The following is a 19,269-nucleotide window of genomic DNA, read 5'->3' on the forward strand; positions in this document are numbered from 1 at the left end:
AAGGTTGTTAGTATTTGATTAATTGATTGATGATTAAAATTTTGATTGAATTCCACAACGGTCGGCTTTATTGGAGTCTTGAATAATTCCTTAGTATGAGACAATCAAAAAGTTCTCTTGAATGGTGGAATTAGAAGTATTTTGAAATTAAAAAAAAATGAAATCATCAAAGATAAAGCCGCCTTTGCTTTCTTCTTCATCGGAATTGAATCATCATGATGGAAATAACAACAGTGGTAAACATACAAGCTCTTCTTCTATATCATCACTTGTAAAATTGATCGGAAGTCAAAAAGAAAGAAGAAAAAGGCTCAAGATGAGTAGTTCTTATTTGCTGGATGAAACTCATCGGGATGGGTTTTTGAGCACTTCTCCGAGAAATTCCATGCATCATCAAGACAATAATAGCAGCATGATCAACGATGTCAGCATGATTTCAATTAGTGCTAGTACGAATGGAACAACTCCTAGCATCACACATCAATTATTAGATAATATTTTGAAAGAAGAGGATGAGATGTTATCATCACAAGAACATCACTGCCACAATTTGATGGAAAAACTCATGGACCAATTTTCAACAGTATCCATTTCATTGTTTCATAGGATCATAAAGGAACATTCAACTCATCACAACAGCTCTTTTCATCCTTTCCCGAATGATATCCGATCAAAATTTGTACATATTTTAGAAAGAGATGTTATGAACATGTTCGTCCTTCAATACGAATATACACTCAAAAAGAATATTCCGAGTGTTTTGTCATTGTTTCTGGCTTTTCATATTTATTTAATTCAAGAGATTGCTCTATGTTTTACGAAATTTGCGAATTTTGATAACATTTTCGTGGGTGATTTGTCACTCTTAACAAATCTTCCAAGAAAGATCAAAATTGTTGCATCAGCTCCAACAACTTACACAACATCGACGGAACAGAATATCTTTGATTTTTATATGCATTTTTTACTTGATTTCATCTCTTCAGAACTAGTTCACAATATTTCCATTCCTCTATCTCCACTCTGTACAAATTTTGACAGATTGACCTTTTTAAAATTATTGACAAGCCCATCGACGCTGTTGGTGAGCTCATTGCTTCGGCAATTTGAAAAGCTATTCAATCTCTCTTTTCAGAATCAATCCAAAATTATTTTAAATTATTCAACATTGCTATATATACACCAATCACAAATACTCTCAATACCAGACTATATTCTCTCATTAACAACTGAAAATGCTATTCAGTTATTGGCAGAACGATTGGTTTTTGAATATCATTTTTTGAATAATTCCAAGAACGGACAAGGTGATCCAAAATTGACAAATCAATTGGAATCCGTACAATATGAATGCTTATGGTGTTCAACATTTTTTGACAAGAAAAAAGATACATCTAAAGTATTGAAATTTCTTTCGACATTTAGATTTTGGAAAAATAAGGAAATTTTAAATGACACTTTTACGAAGTCATTAATTGTGTGGAATGAATTTGCAAAACATTCTATTGAGACACAGGAAAAACGAAATATTTATATCAAAACATATATACGGATGCTTAATGTGAGTCGAAAAATTATTGATCCATCTCTCTCTCAATCCTTCATTCTTACTGAGCTGGGTAATTTACTAAGAAAAGATTACACAACGAACAGCATTAATTGCTCGGTCTCTACCAATATTGCAATGACCCAAGACTTTGTTCAACTCCGGGATCCTCTCTCAAAAAGCGATGATCCAACCTTTGAGCAAGCTCAAAATGAAGTCTTCGATTGGTTTATAAACAGACTTCAAGAAACGACAGCCAATTCTGAGACCATTATTTCCTGTATTCGAGAAACACTCATTTCTCCACATGTACATTTACCAACGATTATTCCATTAATGGCCAAATTGATTCGAACTCACGAAAATAACATTCTTACACTGCTCGATGAAAGTCTTTGTAGGGCTATAGAATCAGAGGACATGTCACTTGCTCTGACCTGCTTAATAGTTGCACGTAATATCTATGCCATTCCAAAATATATCAAAACATCCTCCGCTCAGAAGCCAACTCTGGTGAACAATCAACATTTACCAACCATTGACCAATGGATGAAGGATCATTTGTTCATGTATCTTTCATCTGGTTCCAACAAAGTTATGGCTGGAGGAATTTCTCTTGAACGAAATGCAAAAAGTGCCTCTTTTGTGTGTAAATTAATTGATACCATCATACCATTGGAGAGCGCAACTTTTTTACACATTTATCAACGAGTGTTAAATGGAATTACTAATTCACGCCATGAAATTGTGTCTCTTTTAACCAACAAGTTGAAAAAACAACTTACTGAGATAACAGAAGAAACTATAACGACAGCCATGTCGAATTCTAATGAGGATAGCGCCTATTTTGAAGTGAAAAACATTCTCGAAGAATACGAAAAACTTGGAGATGAAATATTCAACAAAAATACTCAAAAGAAGGGGAATTCTTCAGCTCCACCTCTCGTATACTATCCGCTCATGAAAAAGAATCGATGGTGCAGTATCATTGTACCCGAGCTGTTAGCATTTAGCTTTCGCAAAGAAGGACGAGATGACATTGAATTTGAAAAGTCTAAAAGAAAATATGACAAGCTGAAATTTGCACTACTTTCATCGTTGCGAAATAGAAAAATGATTCCAGAAGAAATGGTAGCAAAAGAAAATGAAAACACAGAAATATCTGAAAAGGAATCACTCAATTGTAGCATTCAGGAAAAGATTACACGTCTAGAGGGATGTCTCTCTCGTGTCACAGTAGAAATTGAACATCAAATGAGAAAACATTCAGGGCTATTGAAAATTGAACCTATTTGTGGAATTTTTTGTGAAGCGCATATTCTCATTTTGGAAATTCTGAAAGATTGCGAAAAAGAAGAATCGAAACGACAACAAGCTATTGCAAAAAATATGATCCAAATATCGTTGCAAACTTTCTACGATTGTTGTTCCTTAACAAGTGGAAATCCTTCCCAGACAAATGCACTTTCAGAAGATGTCAAACAAAGTCATCTAGATTGGGTGGTGCTTTTCAAGGTTGGAATTTTAATTCCATTAGCTGATTTCTCTTCGATATTTCATCAAAGCATAGCTGAATGTTTGAAGATTTACCTTTCATCTGCCTCTGATTCACAAAATCCCAGCACAGACATGTGCTACATGCTTTCCACTCTTATTGCTTCGTTGTCCCTCATTTCTACGAACGAGGTCACGATTATTCGAGAATTTATTGAGACAATATTGAACAATGAACAGCACCGTCCGTATGCCTTTACAATCCAAGATGCTATTCAAAAGAGATACAAATTATTACATTTATGTTTTGAAATTGATTTAATTCCTTCTTGCTTTTCTGACGCTATCCAAATTTCACAACTTATTTTGGCAACTTTGGAAGCAATAACTATTTTTGAAAGGTACAACTCTGGATTTGGAGAAGCACACAACATGTTTGAAATTTTAGATGATGACATTTTGGAAGAAACGTTTAAGATTCTTATTGAAAGAAATTTGGAAAACACTTTGCTATCAGAAAATCATTTTTACTGCCTATTCCCATCTAGGGTAATTCAATTTTTTGTTTGGATTGTTTCAAGATACTATCAATTATTTTTCATGGTAGAGAGCACGCAATACTCAACGTTATTTCCTTCTCTCTTTTCGAAGCTATTGAAAACGCGTAAAACTACAAACTCAACACAAGAGACAAAACAAGAAAATATGTTATTGGATCAAGTTAATGCAATTATTCAAGCACTTTCCACCAATGATAGTATTCCAAAATTTTTTGAAAAAACAAAAGAGTTGACATTCGATCAATGGCTTCGACTGGAATTATCAATCATTCAAGAAGACAATCTCTCTCTTGACCTATACTATAAGCAACATTTATTGAACTATTTATCGCAAATATCATCTCAAAGCCAAAACTCAAAAACATTTGTGATCTCTCAATTTCTTTCAATCATTGCACGAGAAATACTCTTGACCTCATCATCAACAAGAACCATTGCAAAAACATACATGGTGAATGCTGCCTCAAGCTTAATACCAAAATTTTTCGTTGTTTCGAGTCAAGACGATGAAAACTTTAACCAATTATTATCTCCATTTTGGTTACTTGAAATACTTTTGAATTTACTTCATCACAGTCAATCAAAGAACAAGAGAAGTATTGTGCGTGATTTTACAATACTACTTCAACACGTAGATCCCATAATATTTATCATTGGAAGATATTCTCTCCCAAACTCAGCAAAACTGAACACCAAAACGATCTGTGGCAACAAATTAATAACATGGCTTGAGGAAATATTGATGAAACTTACGTTGAACATTCTTCATCCACTCAATTCCATTCATCCATGGCCAACCGAGTTTACATCAAAGATTTTAGAAGGATTATTGTTCTTGGCGTTGTTGTGTTTTTCTTCATGTGATGGTGCTCAACAAGAAGAATTTTCATCATCCATTTCGAGGATAGTTTCAAACTTTTGGAGTAAGAATGTTATTTTAAGATTGAATGTGTCAAGAAATTTGAGCTTTTATTGGACACTTATTGACAGTTTCATTCTGTCACATTCCATTCATAATCACAACACCAAAATGCAAGAATTTTTATCAGAATGTTTTGGGGAAGACTTTTTATATGGAATTCAATTCGTTCAGACATTCCTTAGCGAAGGAGAAGCTTCTTCAGAAATCTTGCTCAAATTTTTACAAACTCACAACGATGATGACACACGGTTCCTAGCTACACAATTAACTGAAATTTTGTTGCATTCTTGTCGCGGTTGCTCCACCCATGATGGAGAGCCTTATCATGATTTTATCAATTCTTTATTTAATCAGAACGAAAATACTTCGTCTCGCTTGCATTCAGTGGAAATGTTAAAATATTTGAAATCTTTCATAATGAAAGCATTCTCCAAACCTCAACATGCTGAAAATAGTTTGGAAAAAACAAACATGCCACAGCAACAACGTGTTTTAACTTTGACATATCAACTGTTGTCATCCATAGCCTCTACGAACGAAGAATATTCGAAATTATTTTTGGTTGAATTCTTTCAATCGTTATTTGTGGCGTATTCAAGCATGATTATGAATGGGATGACTAATCAGAGAAATATTGTATGTCCATTTCCATTATTTTATCCTACCGATGCTTTCTTGTCACGTTCACATGAAGAGGAGAACATTTATCTGAAATTTATTGAACAAGTGATGAACAAGATGATCTTACTCTTGAATGGATATTTGTATTTGGATTTATTTGAGAAAATTTTCGAACTCTTTGAAAATAATCAACTATTCGTATCATCTACTTTATTACAAATGTTTGATTCAATTTCCTGTTCGAAACAGCAAGTGCTAGATGACAACAATCAACTGCAGCTCAACGAACGAATGGATGTGTATGGAATATTTGTATTTTCAATTTTCAGATTAACCTTATCCAATCCTAATATGGTGCATGCTATTCAGACACTATTTAACAATGCTCATTTGGAAGAGAATGCTTACTCGTGGATGGATCAAGCTTGGTATCATTCTAAATTTTGTACACTTGTTTCAGTATTGAGGAAAATTGCATATTCCGATGGAGTGACAACGTTAGTAATGGGAGACAACTGTTCGACAGAAGCTGTTTCCATCCTCCGTTCTTTATTGGATCGAGGACTCATTTCAGAGCAAGACGCAGAACCGGAAATTGATTTAACTGGTATTGAATTTTCGCAACTTTAACACTTTTGAATTCGTCTAATGCGTGGAATGGTGTATTAAAATGATTTGACGAAAATATTGGTTTTTCTTGAGATTGAGCTGAATGATTCCTCTCACTCGTCAGATCTAACCAAATACACCATATACAAAAACATGAATAATGCAGATGGCAAACTACTCTTAATCATTTCATACAAAACTTTCCTATTTTTCAAATTGGAATAAAGAACCATGAGAAATTGTCGAGGAGCCACTTGACCTCTGAACACACCTAACTGATGTGAAATTTGAATTTGTCTGACATCGCTCACTCTAAATCCAAATGCTGTCAATATCCAATTTATGAGAGAAATGTATTTGGTTGCTTGTACTGTTTTAAGCTCAGTGACCAAATCTCCTTGTTTAGGTTCATATTTCATGACTGTGTATTGGCCACTGAAAAAATTGCTTGGTTGTAACCAAATGGTTGGAGCATTTTGAATGCTTTTGGAGCTTTTCCTCTTTTGTGATTCCATGAAAAAGAAGTATCTAGAGTACACTTCACACATCATGGCTCTCTTCCATATGGCAATGCAAAAGAAACATATTAAACCAATCCAAAAGACCTTTGCTGGTTTCCACTTGTTCCATCGACTCACGGTGAGCCATCCATAGAAAAATACAATGAGTGTGAAATCCCAACTCGTTACTATTCCAAATGAATAAAGTTCGTTAGAGAGTGGATAGAACAAGGCTGTGCCAAAATTTGTCAAAAAATCTAATAACAAATGAGAGGACAAGCACATAACTGCGAGACTTGTACAATGAGTGAAACTATTAAAGCCGTGAAGTCCTAAAACTTTTTGGGTGGCGTATCCAATCAAGGGTGACATGATTAAATTTACAATAATGGAATGAGAGGTCAATCGTCTCCATGTGAGACTATTCTTATTTCTTCGTTCTAATAGTTTCAAATTTCTGGCACTTCGAATGGAGGAGCCCATTGTCACATCTTCAGAATCAGAATCATATTGTGACAAGTTTCCTCCGCTGCTAACACCTGCCAAAGATGAGCTGCTTAAGGAAGAGGTTAGACCTGATGTATTTGACATGCTTGAAGAGGTTGCTTCGTTGTCTTGTTTCTTATTAGTTAGCGAAATAAAGAGTTCCCATAATCGATGAAATCGATCGATCATTTTAGAAAAACCTTTGAAAAAAGAAAATCCAAATGAAATGATAAATGTGATAATATCAATATCTGGTAAATTCGCCAAGACCATTCCAATCACATAATATTTCTGCTCAAAGGTTAGATTTGAAAAGAATCGTCGAATTCTTCGAATAAATTTAAACATGTTTGTGCTCAGAATTTTAAAGAATTGTCGAAATGATGTTTTCCGAAGTAAATGAATTTTATCCTTTCCCAGTAATTTTGATGCTCTTTAGTGTTCCCAGTTTGATCAATAATAAATATATTAAATATATTATTAAATATCACGATTCAATTTAAATTAATTGAATTATTTCATCATTATGGTTGATGATCATCCTCATCATAACCCAATGTCAACACCTACCCAGACATGTACGATGATGATCCATCCAATAACGTCTTTCCTATCATAAAATACTGTTCCGAGATGTGTTTAAAATGTTCACTATGTTTCACCAGATCACTCTCCGGAATCATTAAATTTCTCTTGCCATGATCCGATACAAAGTTTCGATGATACATGTACCGAGAAATCAAATAACCAAAGATGGCATGAACATCGCTGAGCATTTTTTTGAACTTGGTTCACCATTCAATGATATGGTACTGGAACGTTAGTTTAATGATAGAATCGCATTAGATAGATTCGTAGAGATCTCATATGAGAGAGTATATACTCTTCTCGATCTAGATTGTTTCAGTATGAATTAGTTTTTAATATATACAAAGTTACTAATTATTTTGGAGAATTTCACAAAATTACAACTTTTGAGATTTGAGCTTGGCCAATCGTTCGGATAATTCATCCACTTGCACACTCATAATGTCATCTTTCTTTGTTTTGACATTGCCCAACTTTTCAGAGACGTTCAATCCATGTTCATCGGCAACTTCTGCCATTAATTGATTCACTTCATCCTCAGGTGTTGAAAGGGCTGTTGTTTGTTGCATGGAAGTTTGCATGTATTCAGAAGTGACATCGAGATCTTCAAATTGTTGTTCAAATTTATCCAAAATTGCTCCAATTTTACTGGCGTCCATGGAACCCAAGACTTTATCCATTCCTTTCACAATTCCACCCATGGTGCTTGTTACTCGATTCATCTTGATCGCAGTGTCAAGTCTTGAAGCAACAGCATCAATTCTAGAAGAAAGTCTCAAAAAGTTGATAGCTTCATTCTTTTTACGAATTGCGGTTTGTGCATGAATACGAGCTCCTTCTAGATTGCCCTTTTCCATGGCCATTTTCACCTTGTCCTTTTCCTTCTTTTCCTCCTTTTCCGATTTCTTACTTGCTCGTTGGAATTGTTTGGATGTAAATTTGAGATTGAAGACTAAATCATCCATGGAAGGCATTTTGTTGATGGTGATGAGTATGTGTATATTATTGGTGATATTATTAGAAAGTGAGAGTACAACTGCCGAGACGAGTGAATGAATTGAAAACCTGTGTTTGATGTTTCAATAATAATATTTGAATGGAACGTTGTGTGATGATCCGATAAGCAAAATTTAATTGTTTCTTTTCTCAGAGAACTGAACCGAACACTGTGATCACAAGAGATGGAAACAACAAGGGTTAATGCGAGGATGATGATAAATTTTTTGAAGATGATAAATTCATCTCCCTTCTAATTCCCATTTCAATAATAGGCATCACGCGTGATGTTCGACCTTGTGCTCCTTCTAATTGCAAAATAAGAAGACAACAATAAAGAAGTCTCACACCGAGGAACCAACACCCAACACAATGACCACCACCACAAAAAGGAAAAGAAAAGAATGTAAGCGCTTCGGATGAGTCCTGTACATGTTTCATACCTTCTTGTGGTAAACACAAGACACACCTACCACACACTCATCCGGTGTGCTGAAGGCTTTCACCCTCTCCAGCACCCTTCAGCACTCAGACCCGAGCCTCCACAGGAGAACCCCACAGAAGCCAAGCACTGGTTCCTTTGGCCCAGTTATGACTCAATAACTCCATCGTAACTACATCTCTTGTTGTGGTAACAAGAGGGAACGGAGTGATCTTAAGACCTGAGCTTGAGAGAGCGAGTCCGTTGGAAAGCACTGAGAGGAGTCTTTCTGTCGAATTTCCTCTTGTGTTGTGGTTTGGACAAAAAGTGATCATTTTTAAAAATGAAGAAACCAACAACAACAACTTCAACCCCACAATCATCGGAATCGAGCACCAATGTCATGAACAGACAACAAGCTTCATCAACGACACCTCCTCTCGTTCAAGATCAAGCTAAGCAATCTCAGACTGAGAGTGGTAATAATGAGGAGTTGAGTTCCGAATTTCTCAAGCAATACGATCGTTTGCAACAAGAAGGAAAGGAAATTAACCCGGAAGAACTTAAAATTCAAAATGTGATGAAGGAAACCTTGTCGAATCCGAAAACATTCCATGCTGCACGTACACAGTTTGCACGAGCCACAGGTATTGGGTATTCATTGCTCGGAGGTGGAGTGGCGTTGGGGCTATTGATTGGTTTTCTCTTCAAAAGATCAAATCAAAAGCAGCAGTAAAAGTTATGAAGAACAAACACACTGCTCATACATCATCATTACATCCTCAAATTATGATGATCATCCAATGGTGACGGGTTGATTTTGGAATTTTTGGGTTCATTTCGCTTTCTGATCGTTCCCAATTCCCTCTTCGAAGAGATGAATTGGAAAATCTCCACTTGTTGCTTTCTTAGTGTTGTTTTTCCTTACAAAAAGTGTGGTTGCAGAGACAGTAATGCAAAAACAGACAATAAAGGATTGCAATGTTCGATGCAAAAGTTTGTCGCTCAAGTGAAATACATGGTGACATGAGTGTGTGTTTTGCAAATTGAGTCAGCTTGGTTAATGAAGTCACATTCTTACTGCTTGATGAAGCTTGTTTCAGATGGACCACCAAATATTCACACATAATATTTGTACCATACATGTCAAAGTATTCTTGATACATTTCCAAGTCTTTTTCAGGATTTGTACAACATAAAATGATAAAATCTGAATTCTTTGTTTGTGCCAAACCTCCGCTTACAAAACGCTTGCCACCACCTTTCATTGGGTAATATTAGAGTGAACATGTACAAATATATGTAGGAGTGACAATGAATACACAATATTATAAATAATTATGAGGGTCTTTAAAATACTCACCACACAAATTCAACTTGCATAAATAATTCATATTTCCAATTTTGAAGCTTCTCTCCATGAAATCAAAACCCTACAGGTGGAAATTATATAGGTCACAATCCGTCCACAATGATGGCGAATTCAAATGGCATGACAATCAGTATGAAAAATTTAAAACGAATTATTCCATTAAAGGTTGCTTAACTTACCACTTCATTATAACCTTCAGAAATAAAGCTTCCAAATTCTCCATTAATAAACAACGAAATTTTCACCAGAGCAAAGTTTTTATCTTGTTGACTGTTCTCGAGTGAGGATTGTATGAGAGAGAAACGTGCACTCAATGCAAGATCATTTTCCATGCTGCATCCAAACATATTCATAATCGATTGTATCACTCGACCAAATCCACTTGCATTATTTTCACTCTGTGATATGTCATCATGGACATCAGAAACATGAGAGATTGGACTTGTTCGATTCCACACAAATCTTGAAAAATAATGATTCCATCGAGTATTTAGTAGATCATTCACAATTGGTTCTTGAATTTCAAAACTAGACACTCGAACTCTCTTATATGAATGTAGCAAGCTTGTTTTTTCTTCATTGTCACTTGTTTCATCGATTGTCAAGGTAAAACTTGTGGAGGTCGTTACAGGTTTCACACTCACACCTCCAAATAGGTCACCACTTGTGCTCGATCGATCATCTCCAATCACAGATTTAATGAGGCTACTTCTCACTTTAGTCGAGAGAGCATCCAACTTTTGAATGTCAAGAGTTCGTTGTTTTAAAAAGTTGTGTGTAGACATTATTGCATCGTTTCCGCTCTCATCATTAATCAAAACCTCAAATGCTGCATGATCCGATGAATATCGAAGTAATTGAGCCAAATCGTTCAATAGGTAATTTCTCACCAGTAATTTGTAACGTTCAATAAATTGTCTTTTTCGTAGAAACTGTTGCTGAGGCCACTCTGATGATTGATTCTTCTTCTTTTCACTGGATGCCATTGACGATGAATCAGCAGCAGGCTCTGATTGAAGTATTCCACTCAAAATCAATGGATCCATAAACTGTGCTTTCCACTTTCTACACACACAACCCGCTCCAAAATAAATATCTTCCGAAGGTAAAAAGGAAAAGATTAGTGCCCACACCTGTGGTGTAAAGTTCAATTTAATTTCTTGTAATAATTTGATTGAGAACGGTTTGAATGAGTGAGTAGGCAAAAAAGAAGAAGAAGGAACATTCTTTGTTTTGGACATTTTTTTCTTTCAATAAAAATCTTTATGATTTTTCAATTTATATTGATCTTATAATAAATTCAAGAGGCGTCAACCTCTATTATTAAGATCCAACAATGGACCTTCAAAGTTCAAACTCTAACCTTTTCTCTTCGACTGAAGCATGCTCACTAACTTATTCCAAGAAAATCGAACACAAAAAATGAAAGCAGCTGCTTCTTCTTCTAGATCTTCCCACTCAGTTTTTTTTGAAAACGTTTCTTGTGCGACCATCCACAAGGCTCATGATGATGGGTCCGGGATGGAAGAAAACAGGAACCGTCGTCGTTTCTAATGAGAATCTTGGCCGTTCCAAACAATCCAGTTGTGTTTTTCATGACTTTTTCAATCATCAGTACCAAAATATTTATTTTCACCATCTCATCACTCATCCACTTCGGAACGCCCATCAACAATACCAAGCAGAAGTAGAGAATTTTGTCCATAACAACAATATTCAACAACAAGTGGACAAGGAAGATGAATTTCTGAACAGCATGACGAATGAACTACTCAACAACTCCTCCGATGAAGACAAGCCACTTGAAATCCCCAGTCACGCATTTTCAAGCATCATAAAAGATGAACACTCTTTCGAATCGGGAAAACATTCCCTATTGAGCGAGTCAGCGATTTCAGGTACTGCCTATGACCATAGAAGAGTTTTATATTCTCTCTATGTTCAAAATTTTCCAAGAAATGATGATTTGGAGCTGAGTGCATCAACTCCATCGATATCCGGCCAAAGTACACATGTGAAATATGAAATACCACATCAAATTCAATTTTATTACGGAAAATCAGTTCACAAGTTGAGTGATTGGACAAATGTGATGCGAGGTTCTCACAGAAACCTAAACGAGTTGAACTTTTTGAAAGATTTATTTCTTAATACTTTATTTGTTTTTCCAGAGAAAAGAGAGGAGGCTCTTGAAAAATTAAGAGCGCATCATGCTCGTGTTCCTACAAACAAACTGTCACAAAGTTACCCTATATCTATTGAAGATTTGTCCACTTTCTATGATACGTTCAAAGTTTTTAATTCTACAGAGCTCGAATACGAAAAAATTCGAAATTTAAGGATTGATTGTAAAACACAGCTCATGTTCATTCTCTCACAACCACAATTCAGGCATTTAGATGAAATTAGAGAGATCTATAGGTCTGTGTCAATAGAAGAGGGCATTGATCCTCCTCAAAAGATTGCAAATCAAATGATGTCTTCCATTACCAATCTCTCTGCTTCCAATAGCCCAACAAAAAGTTTGTGCATTGAAGAAATTAAGGCAATTTATTCACAAATACCTAATCCCAACACGAAAATTCAACACAGCTTACTTCATGGCTATGCTAAATTCGGTATGCTTAAGGAAATGGAAGAGTTGTTCGAGAAAATTGAAGTTAAGAATGGATACACATATTCTATTCTTTTGTACGGGTATTGCATTGCTCGAAGATTTACAAAAGCTCTCAATGTTTTCTGCCGTATTTCAAAACCAGTCCCAGAACATCTGCAATTGGTCATTGCTCTCTTCCTGCAAATTGGTTTGGATGGTCAAGCCGAAGGTTTGCTTCAATCACTTCCCGAGTCAGCTCATAAGGTGCGACTCACCAATGAGCTCATGGATGTTTATACCAATGCAAATGATTTTAATTCTGTGCACCGAATATTCACATCGATGGAGCAAATGGATTGCTATAGCGTTGGAATTGCTATTAATGCTAAACTGAAACAACATTTACTCAATGATGCGTTAGAAATTTTCGACAAATACTGTAAGAACGGCCCTATAGAATGCAATAGCGTGATATATAACTCGTTACTTTATGGAATCTCCAAACATTCAGATCTTCGCAAAGCTCTGGCATTCTTTGACAAAATTCCTTCACAGTTCAAAAACGAAAAAACCTATTCCATCATTATAGCTTCTCTTGTTGCTGCAAAAGATTATGCAAATGCTCAACGACTATATTTTGAATATCCTCAGTTCCAATCCATGCATTCTCATGCTATCATGATTAAATGTTTGACGGCATTGGGAAAATTTGAACAAGCAGAACAGATATTCCAAAATGTAAAAAAACCTGACGTGACACTTTGCAATAACATGATGGACGCGTATGTGAAAATGGGAAAGTTGTTACAAGCTCACAAACTTTTTAACAAAATATTCAAAAAAGATATTGCTAGTTACAATATTCTTCTTAGAGGATATGTGGAATATGGCAAAATAGAGCGAGCAGAATATATCTTTGAGAGAATTCCAGAACCAGACTCTCATACATTTCTCACACTTTTAAATGGATATACAGAAACAGGAAATTTCAATAAGGCGGAAAACTTTTATGCAGCAATACCAAAAGAATTCAAGAATGATCACATTCATACCTGTATGATGAAATTTTACACAAGAAGTGGAATGATTAGAAGAGTCGAATATTTCTACCGAAAAATTTCAAAACCCAATTTTATAGCAGATTCATCCATGATGCATGCTTACTTACAAGGACAAGATTTCAACTCCATGCGCCAAATGTGGGAGAATGTCATTTCCAAACGCTATGCAAAAAAAGATTCAAAAAGAAAATTTTTCGTTCATCTCATGGAAAAGATGGCACTTGAAGAACAACACATGATGACCATTCAACAACAAAAACACTCACAGTGCAAAAAAATACTATAGAAATACATATATTTATTGGGAACAATAATAGTTGAAACAAAAGAACAACTTTAATAGAGAAGGACACATTGAAAAACAATTGGATTTGTGAAAATGGAGATATAAACAACCTGCAACCTGGGTTCAGAGTATTTTGCAACACTGCCAAATCTCTCTTCTACCAGGACGAATGCAGAAGATGGGATCATTGATTTACATTCCCAACACCACAGACACGAACACAGTCACCATGATAGCAGCAACCATGGTCATCATCATTGAAACACCTTGCTTGAAATAGGAAACTGCTGCATTGTTCACACCACCATTTCCATTTCCATTCTTGTTGTTTGGAATGACATCAAATACTCGGTACGTCACAGAAGCTACCTTATTTGGAATTGGTGCATCTGCAGTAACAGCTTCAGTACTGAATGATTCCATCATGGATCTTGTAGAAGTATTACGAGGAGTATAAGCAGTTTCAATGGTTAAGAAACATCTTCGATCCACATCATTTCGAATGGCCAATGGGAAACCAAATTGGAAACCATAACTTTGAGTAGTTGGAGGAGGCAACACTCCTGCATCAATTCCACCTGCTCTCTCAGCGACTCCATTAATGAAAATTTCATCACTAAAGTCACCTGAACGACTTGCATTTCTGCAGTCAACATTGACAGGAATGTTTGCGAAATTTTGGAAGCAACACAAAATCACATTATAAGGAGAAAGTTGAAAACCGGCAAGAACTGGTGAAGTTGGAGCATCGACTTTCACAAAGACAGTATCAGTAGGAGTAAATTGAGTTCTTGGTGTGCTAAGGGCCGCATTAGAGAAAGTTTGTGCTTGAGTGTCAAAGAGCAACACTTGTTCAATGGGAGGATATGGAACTAAATATTGCAAAGAATAAGGAATGGTGTTGACTTGACCGGATATAGTCCTAAAGGAGAGAACGTAATCTCCATAAAAGTCAACTTCAGAGTTAATGACATTTGATTGCAACACCACTAAGTAATAATTGAAACCATTGGAAGAACCTGTGAAAACAGCATCTGTTACATTGAATGCATAAGGACCACTCACACTCCATGAAGTAATAGTTTCAGAGACAGTTGTGTAAACAATCAAACGAATTTCCAATCTTCCCAAATCGTTGATGAAAATCTTTTTTGGTTGTAAAAAGCTGTTTGGATTACTGCTGTTAAAGTTGACACGAGTGACAGCCAAGGTCAAAGTCAAAATATATTTCTGAGTGTAAATAACTTGATAACAAGTTCCAGATTGAGATGGAACCACATAGATATCACCACCTGTGGAGGTTGTTGGAGTTAAACGAGTAATCATGTAATCGGCAAACATGGTGGTCACGAGATCAATGACACCTCCTGAGCTTACTTGTTGAACATTTGGATTTGACAAATATCTTGAAAGAGGGGTTGAGAATTGATAAGTATTGTACCAATTAGTACTGGTAACCAATGTAAAATTATCTCGAATCAAGTCTGATTGTTGACAGGCCATCAATGAAGAAAGACCCAAGTTGAAATTTGCTTCAGGACTATCAAACACTCTCTTAAACATGGTAATTCTCAATGTCACAATCAAAGTTTGCGGATCTACACTCGCTTCAAAGATTGGTCTTGGAGCACCAATGGTTCCTCTTCTAAAAGCTGTGAAAAAGATCGAAGCAGTCGAGTTTGGAGAAGCAGCATTCAACAACAGATCGGATGCATGTAATGAATAGGTTGGAATTTGTTGATTTCCTGGATGAGAAAATCGAACAAAACCATCTGCCAACTCTTGTTGAGTGAATGAATTCGTTGGAGCATACAATCCAGTCAAGTTATTGAAAAGGAAAAACTGACCATTCGAGAGAGTTCCTGGAACTACTGAATAGACGACACGAGGAGGAGCGTTCAAGGAGTTCTCAGTTGCAACCACATTAGAAGTGGTTAAGGTAATATTGTCTCCATTGTACAAGGAGAGTGTGTTTTGAAGAATGACAAGAGTTGTTTGAGCTTGTGTGGACATTACAAAAGTCAACAAGAAAATGACAACTGTCATGAGAGCAGTAGGAGTTCTGAACCATTGGTTCATCATTGGTTTTGAGGAGTATTCTCCACGAAATGGAAGAAGCATCATTTTGAGAGTTCTCAAATGAGGTTCAATTGATAATTACAATGTGTTATATTTCAAAGTGGGTTCACTGATTGTTTGGTTGTTATTGTTTCACACAATCTTACACACACAGAACTGAATTCGTCACACACAAAAGTTTCACAATATCAATGGTTTTTGTTGAATTCTTTTTTGATATTATTATTAATTATTAATAATTATTGCACACTTACGTATTTATTTGAAACAGAGATTGATTCCTCTCAAAAGTCCTAAAATGGAAAATATGGCACGTCACATGTTCAACTTTTTCAGAAAGTAGGTCTTTGCAATAGATAAGATTTCAGGGGGAGTATGGGAAATTGTGGAGAATGGAAGTAATATTTAAAAGGTCAAATTTGGAGTTTTGGAAATTGAGACTGAACAAGAGTAAAGAAATCACCTTTGCATTGAATGATGAATCCGATTTTGGATGAAAATGGAACAAGGAACTCTAAGGAAACAAAGAACTTAGTGTTGAGTAAATACACACAAAAAGAAAATTTCTTCGTTGCCTTTATCATTCACCATCAAACCACCACCATCACTGTTTCAATAGATCACACAATGATGATGATCCGATCGATGCTTTGGAACTTTTGGAATTCTCTCACCACCGAAACCAACACAACAACCACACACTCCACGGAATCCCTCTCCTCATCAGTAACTTCCAAAGACAATTCATCCTCAACAACAACGAGTCCAGATCAAACCTATCATGTCCATGATCTTTTAATTCCATATCCAACTTTTTCAGACATCTTTGAATTGGATCGAGAAGAAGAAATTCGATCAAGCATTCAATTCGAATCTTTGGAACACTCAGTGAAAGGATGTTTTCTTCTTCATCATGTGTTGACTCGGAAAGAATGTGAAACATTGATTGAAATTTCGGAACAAATGGGTTATCGACCTTCACCACTTTCCATTTTGAGTGGTAACTTTGACACGAGTCAATACAATGAGAGAACGAAACAAGTCAGAGATTCGGGAAGAGTGTCGACAGATATGCCTCAAGAGGTGATTCGAATTTTGAACGAAAGAATTGAAAAATATTTACCACAGACTATTCATTTGCAAAGTGGAGAATTAAATAGAATAATTAAATAGATATATTAATTAAATAGAATAATTAAATAGAATAATTAAATAGATAATTTTAACATAGCAAAAATTGTTTAATAAGGCCAATAAAGATGATGTTATTATTGGAAAGTTCAATTCTGTGTCTTTGGACTTTTCAAAAATTGTGAAATTGTTGTAAGGGTTCCATTATTTGGTGCTGGTTTGATTTTCAAAATTTCACACATCAAAGGATACACATCAAGATTGTCGAATATATCAGAAGAAACATATCCTTCTTTAAAATGAGGTCCTTTGGCAATGAATAGACCTCTCATATCTTGCTCTTCATTGTCATAACCATGATTTCCATTTCCATACAATAAACTCGAGGATGATCTCAAAATGGAATATCCAACTTTTCCTAAAATAATAATATCAGCAATTCGATTCGAGTTGGCATAGTGAAAACGAGAAGGCATATTTTGTTTCGTATAAACACCCTGAATTCCATCTGAAAATGTGGCACTATTTGCAATCGAAGTTGTCAATTCTCCATAAATGGTGTCAATTTGTGACGCATCTTGAAAATAAAAATCAAAAAATGGTCCATTATTGAAATTCTTCACTTTGGTGCCATCAATAATGTCACGTCCTAAAATATCAGAAACTCGAATAATTTTCGAAGAAGGTGTTGTTGCCATGCCATGATCACTCACAATGAGAAGATCAACGTTTTGAGAGACATTTCGTTGTTCGAGGCCATTCATTAATAATCCAATGCTTTCATCTACTTCACGAATAGCATTAATGACATTATTCGAGTCAGGTCCATAACTTGAGAGAGGGAAGCATGAATTTCATAATTTTTGAAAAATTCAAAATTTTGAAAAATATTGCAACATATTCGAATATTCCATAAATTTCATTCACACAAAAAACACCACTTACGAATGTCCACTCGAATCCACTCCTTCAAAGTAGGTCAATAATAATTGTGGAACTTTTTCCTTTCCATCCAACCAGCTCAGTAATGTGTTAATTCTATTCGAATACGGAACAGATCCATCGTATACTTTATAATAGGTAGGATATCGTCCTTGAATGGCCACATCGGATCCAGGCCAAAAGAATGATCCAGAAATGACTCCTTGTTTTTCAGCAGTATTCCATATGGGTTCTCCGAGCCACCATCTTGGTTTGAATGATTCGTCACTTCCTAATTTGAAAACTGCATTGAAAGAATGATCGAAGAAACTTTAAGTTGTGAATATGTATTTTCAAGTGTGAATTCAATATTTAAATATATTCGAGTATTGTAATTAGAAATATTTAAAATATTTTTAAAAATTTCCCGAATCGGAATGAAATATAAACATTTCAAAAATTAATTTCCTGATAGAAACACGTACGTATTCGAAACAATTCCATGAGACTCTGCATGCAATCCTGTCACAATCGAATAATGATTCGGAAATGTCTTTGATGGAAAGATTGGTTTAAATCCTTTCGAACTTGACACTCCACTCCTCACTAACTGTTTCAAATTTTCACAATAATTCTGTGCCATACATTGTGTCAAATATTGTGCTCGGAATCCATCAATGGACACAAGAATCACTGTCGAATTAAGTGGCGTCTCGTGAATGGGTGGTTTTAATGGATTCTTTACATTATAAACAATAAGAACCACCAACACTGTAAATAAAGCAAGAACCATGAACGCAGAAATTCCAATCCATAAATAGGTGAAGAATTGTCGTAGTCGTTGTTTCTTCATGTGTGTTTCATCTTCTTGATTGTAATAAGCAGTCGGACCAGTTGGTTCTTCGCCACCACCACCACCACCACCATCATCATCATGAAGAAAGGCTCGTCCTGTCTCCACTCGGAGATTGTCATCCTCAAGGTGGCTGGCTCTTCGTGACATTTTTTCGGAAAATAATGAAACTCCGAATAACAAGGTGAGTTTGGGGATCAAAATTAATTTATTCCAACAGTGTATTA

The 19,269-nt window shown here is 35.6% G+C and overlaps 9 protein-coding genes across 9 annotated transcripts; 4 read left to right on the forward strand and 5 right to left on the reverse strand.

The window, feature by feature from the left end:
- Window positions 1–157: 157 nt before the first annotated feature.
- Window positions 158–5,773, forward strand: FDP41_003997 (uncharacterized protein; the record flags this gene model as incomplete). Its single annotated transcript, XM_044707362.1, has 1 exon — window positions 158–5,773. One exon carries the CDS (start codon window positions 158–160, stop codon window positions 5,771–5,773), a length of 5,616 nt encoding a protein of 1,871 aa, XP_044561415.1.
- A 92-nt stretch (window positions 5,774–5,865) lies between these two features.
- FDP41_003998 (uncharacterized protein) lies at window positions 5,866–7,514 on the reverse strand (the record flags this gene model as incomplete). The annotated part of the gene is made up of 2 exons (XM_044707363.1): window positions 5,866–7,171; window positions 7,309–7,514. The coding sequence occupies 2 exons, from the start codon at window positions 7,512–7,514 to the stop codon at window positions 5,866–5,868; spliced, it is 1,512 nt and encodes a 503-aa protein (XP_044561416.1).
- Window positions 7,515–7,703: 189 nt separating this feature from the next.
- On the reverse strand, window positions 7,704–8,300 carry FDP41_003999 (uncharacterized protein; the record flags this gene model as incomplete). Its single annotated transcript, XM_044707364.1, has 1 exon — window positions 7,704–8,300. The coding sequence occupies one exon, from the start codon at window positions 8,298–8,300 to the stop codon at window positions 7,704–7,706; it is 597 nt and encodes a 198-aa protein (XP_044561417.1).
- A 786-nt stretch (window positions 8,301–9,086) lies between these two features.
- FDP41_004000 (uncharacterized protein) lies at window positions 9,087–9,479 on the forward strand (the record flags this gene model as incomplete). Its single annotated transcript, XM_044707368.1, has 1 exon — window positions 9,087–9,479. One exon carries the CDS (start codon window positions 9,087–9,089, stop codon window positions 9,477–9,479), a length of 393 nt encoding a protein of 130 aa, XP_044561418.1.
- A 172-nt stretch (window positions 9,480–9,651) lies between these two features.
- Window positions 9,652–11,356, reverse strand: FDP41_004001 (uncharacterized protein; the record flags this gene model as incomplete). Its single annotated transcript, XM_044707369.1, has 3 exons — window positions 9,652–10,004; window positions 10,107–10,176; window positions 10,295–11,356. 3 exons carry the CDS (start codon window positions 11,354–11,356, stop codon window positions 9,652–9,654), a joined length of 1,485 nt encoding a protein of 494 aa, XP_044561419.1.
- Window positions 11,357–11,625: 269 nt separating this feature from the next.
- Window positions 11,626–14,058, forward strand: FDP41_004002 (uncharacterized protein; the record flags this gene model as incomplete). Its single annotated transcript, XM_044707370.1, has 1 exon — window positions 11,626–14,058. One exon carries the CDS (start codon window positions 11,626–11,628, stop codon window positions 14,056–14,058), a length of 2,433 nt encoding a protein of 810 aa, XP_044561420.1.
- Window positions 14,059–14,250: 192 nt separating this feature from the next.
- On the reverse strand, window positions 14,251–16,182 carry FDP41_004003 (uncharacterized protein; the record flags this gene model as incomplete). Its single annotated transcript, XM_044707371.1, has 1 exon — window positions 14,251–16,182. One exon carries the CDS (start codon window positions 16,180–16,182, stop codon window positions 14,251–14,253), a length of 1,932 nt encoding a protein of 643 aa, XP_044561421.1.
- A 582-nt stretch (window positions 16,183–16,764) lies between these two features.
- Window positions 16,765–17,310, forward strand: FDP41_004004 (uncharacterized protein; the record flags this gene model as incomplete). The annotated part of the gene is made up of 1 exon (XM_044707372.1): window positions 16,765–17,310. The coding sequence occupies one exon, from the start codon at window positions 16,765–16,767 to the stop codon at window positions 17,308–17,310; it is 546 nt and encodes a 181-aa protein (XP_044561422.1).
- Window positions 17,311–17,417: 107 nt separating this feature from the next.
- On the reverse strand, window positions 17,418–19,192 carry FDP41_004005 (uncharacterized protein; the record flags this gene model as incomplete). Its single annotated transcript, XM_044707373.1, has 3 exons — window positions 17,418–18,099; window positions 18,214–18,519; window positions 18,675–19,192. 3 exons carry the CDS (start codon window positions 19,190–19,192, stop codon window positions 17,418–17,420), a joined length of 1,506 nt encoding a protein of 501 aa, XP_044561423.1.
- Between the last annotated feature and the right edge of the window lie 77 nt (window positions 19,193–19,269).

Source organism: Naegleria fowleri (genome assembly GCF_008403515.1).
Source record: "Naegleria fowleri strain ATCC 30894 chromosome Unknown tig36, whole genome shotgun sequence".
NCBI classification, from domain to species: Eukaryota; Heterolobosea; class Eutetramitea; order Acrasida; family Naegleriidae; genus Naegleria; species Naegleria fowleri.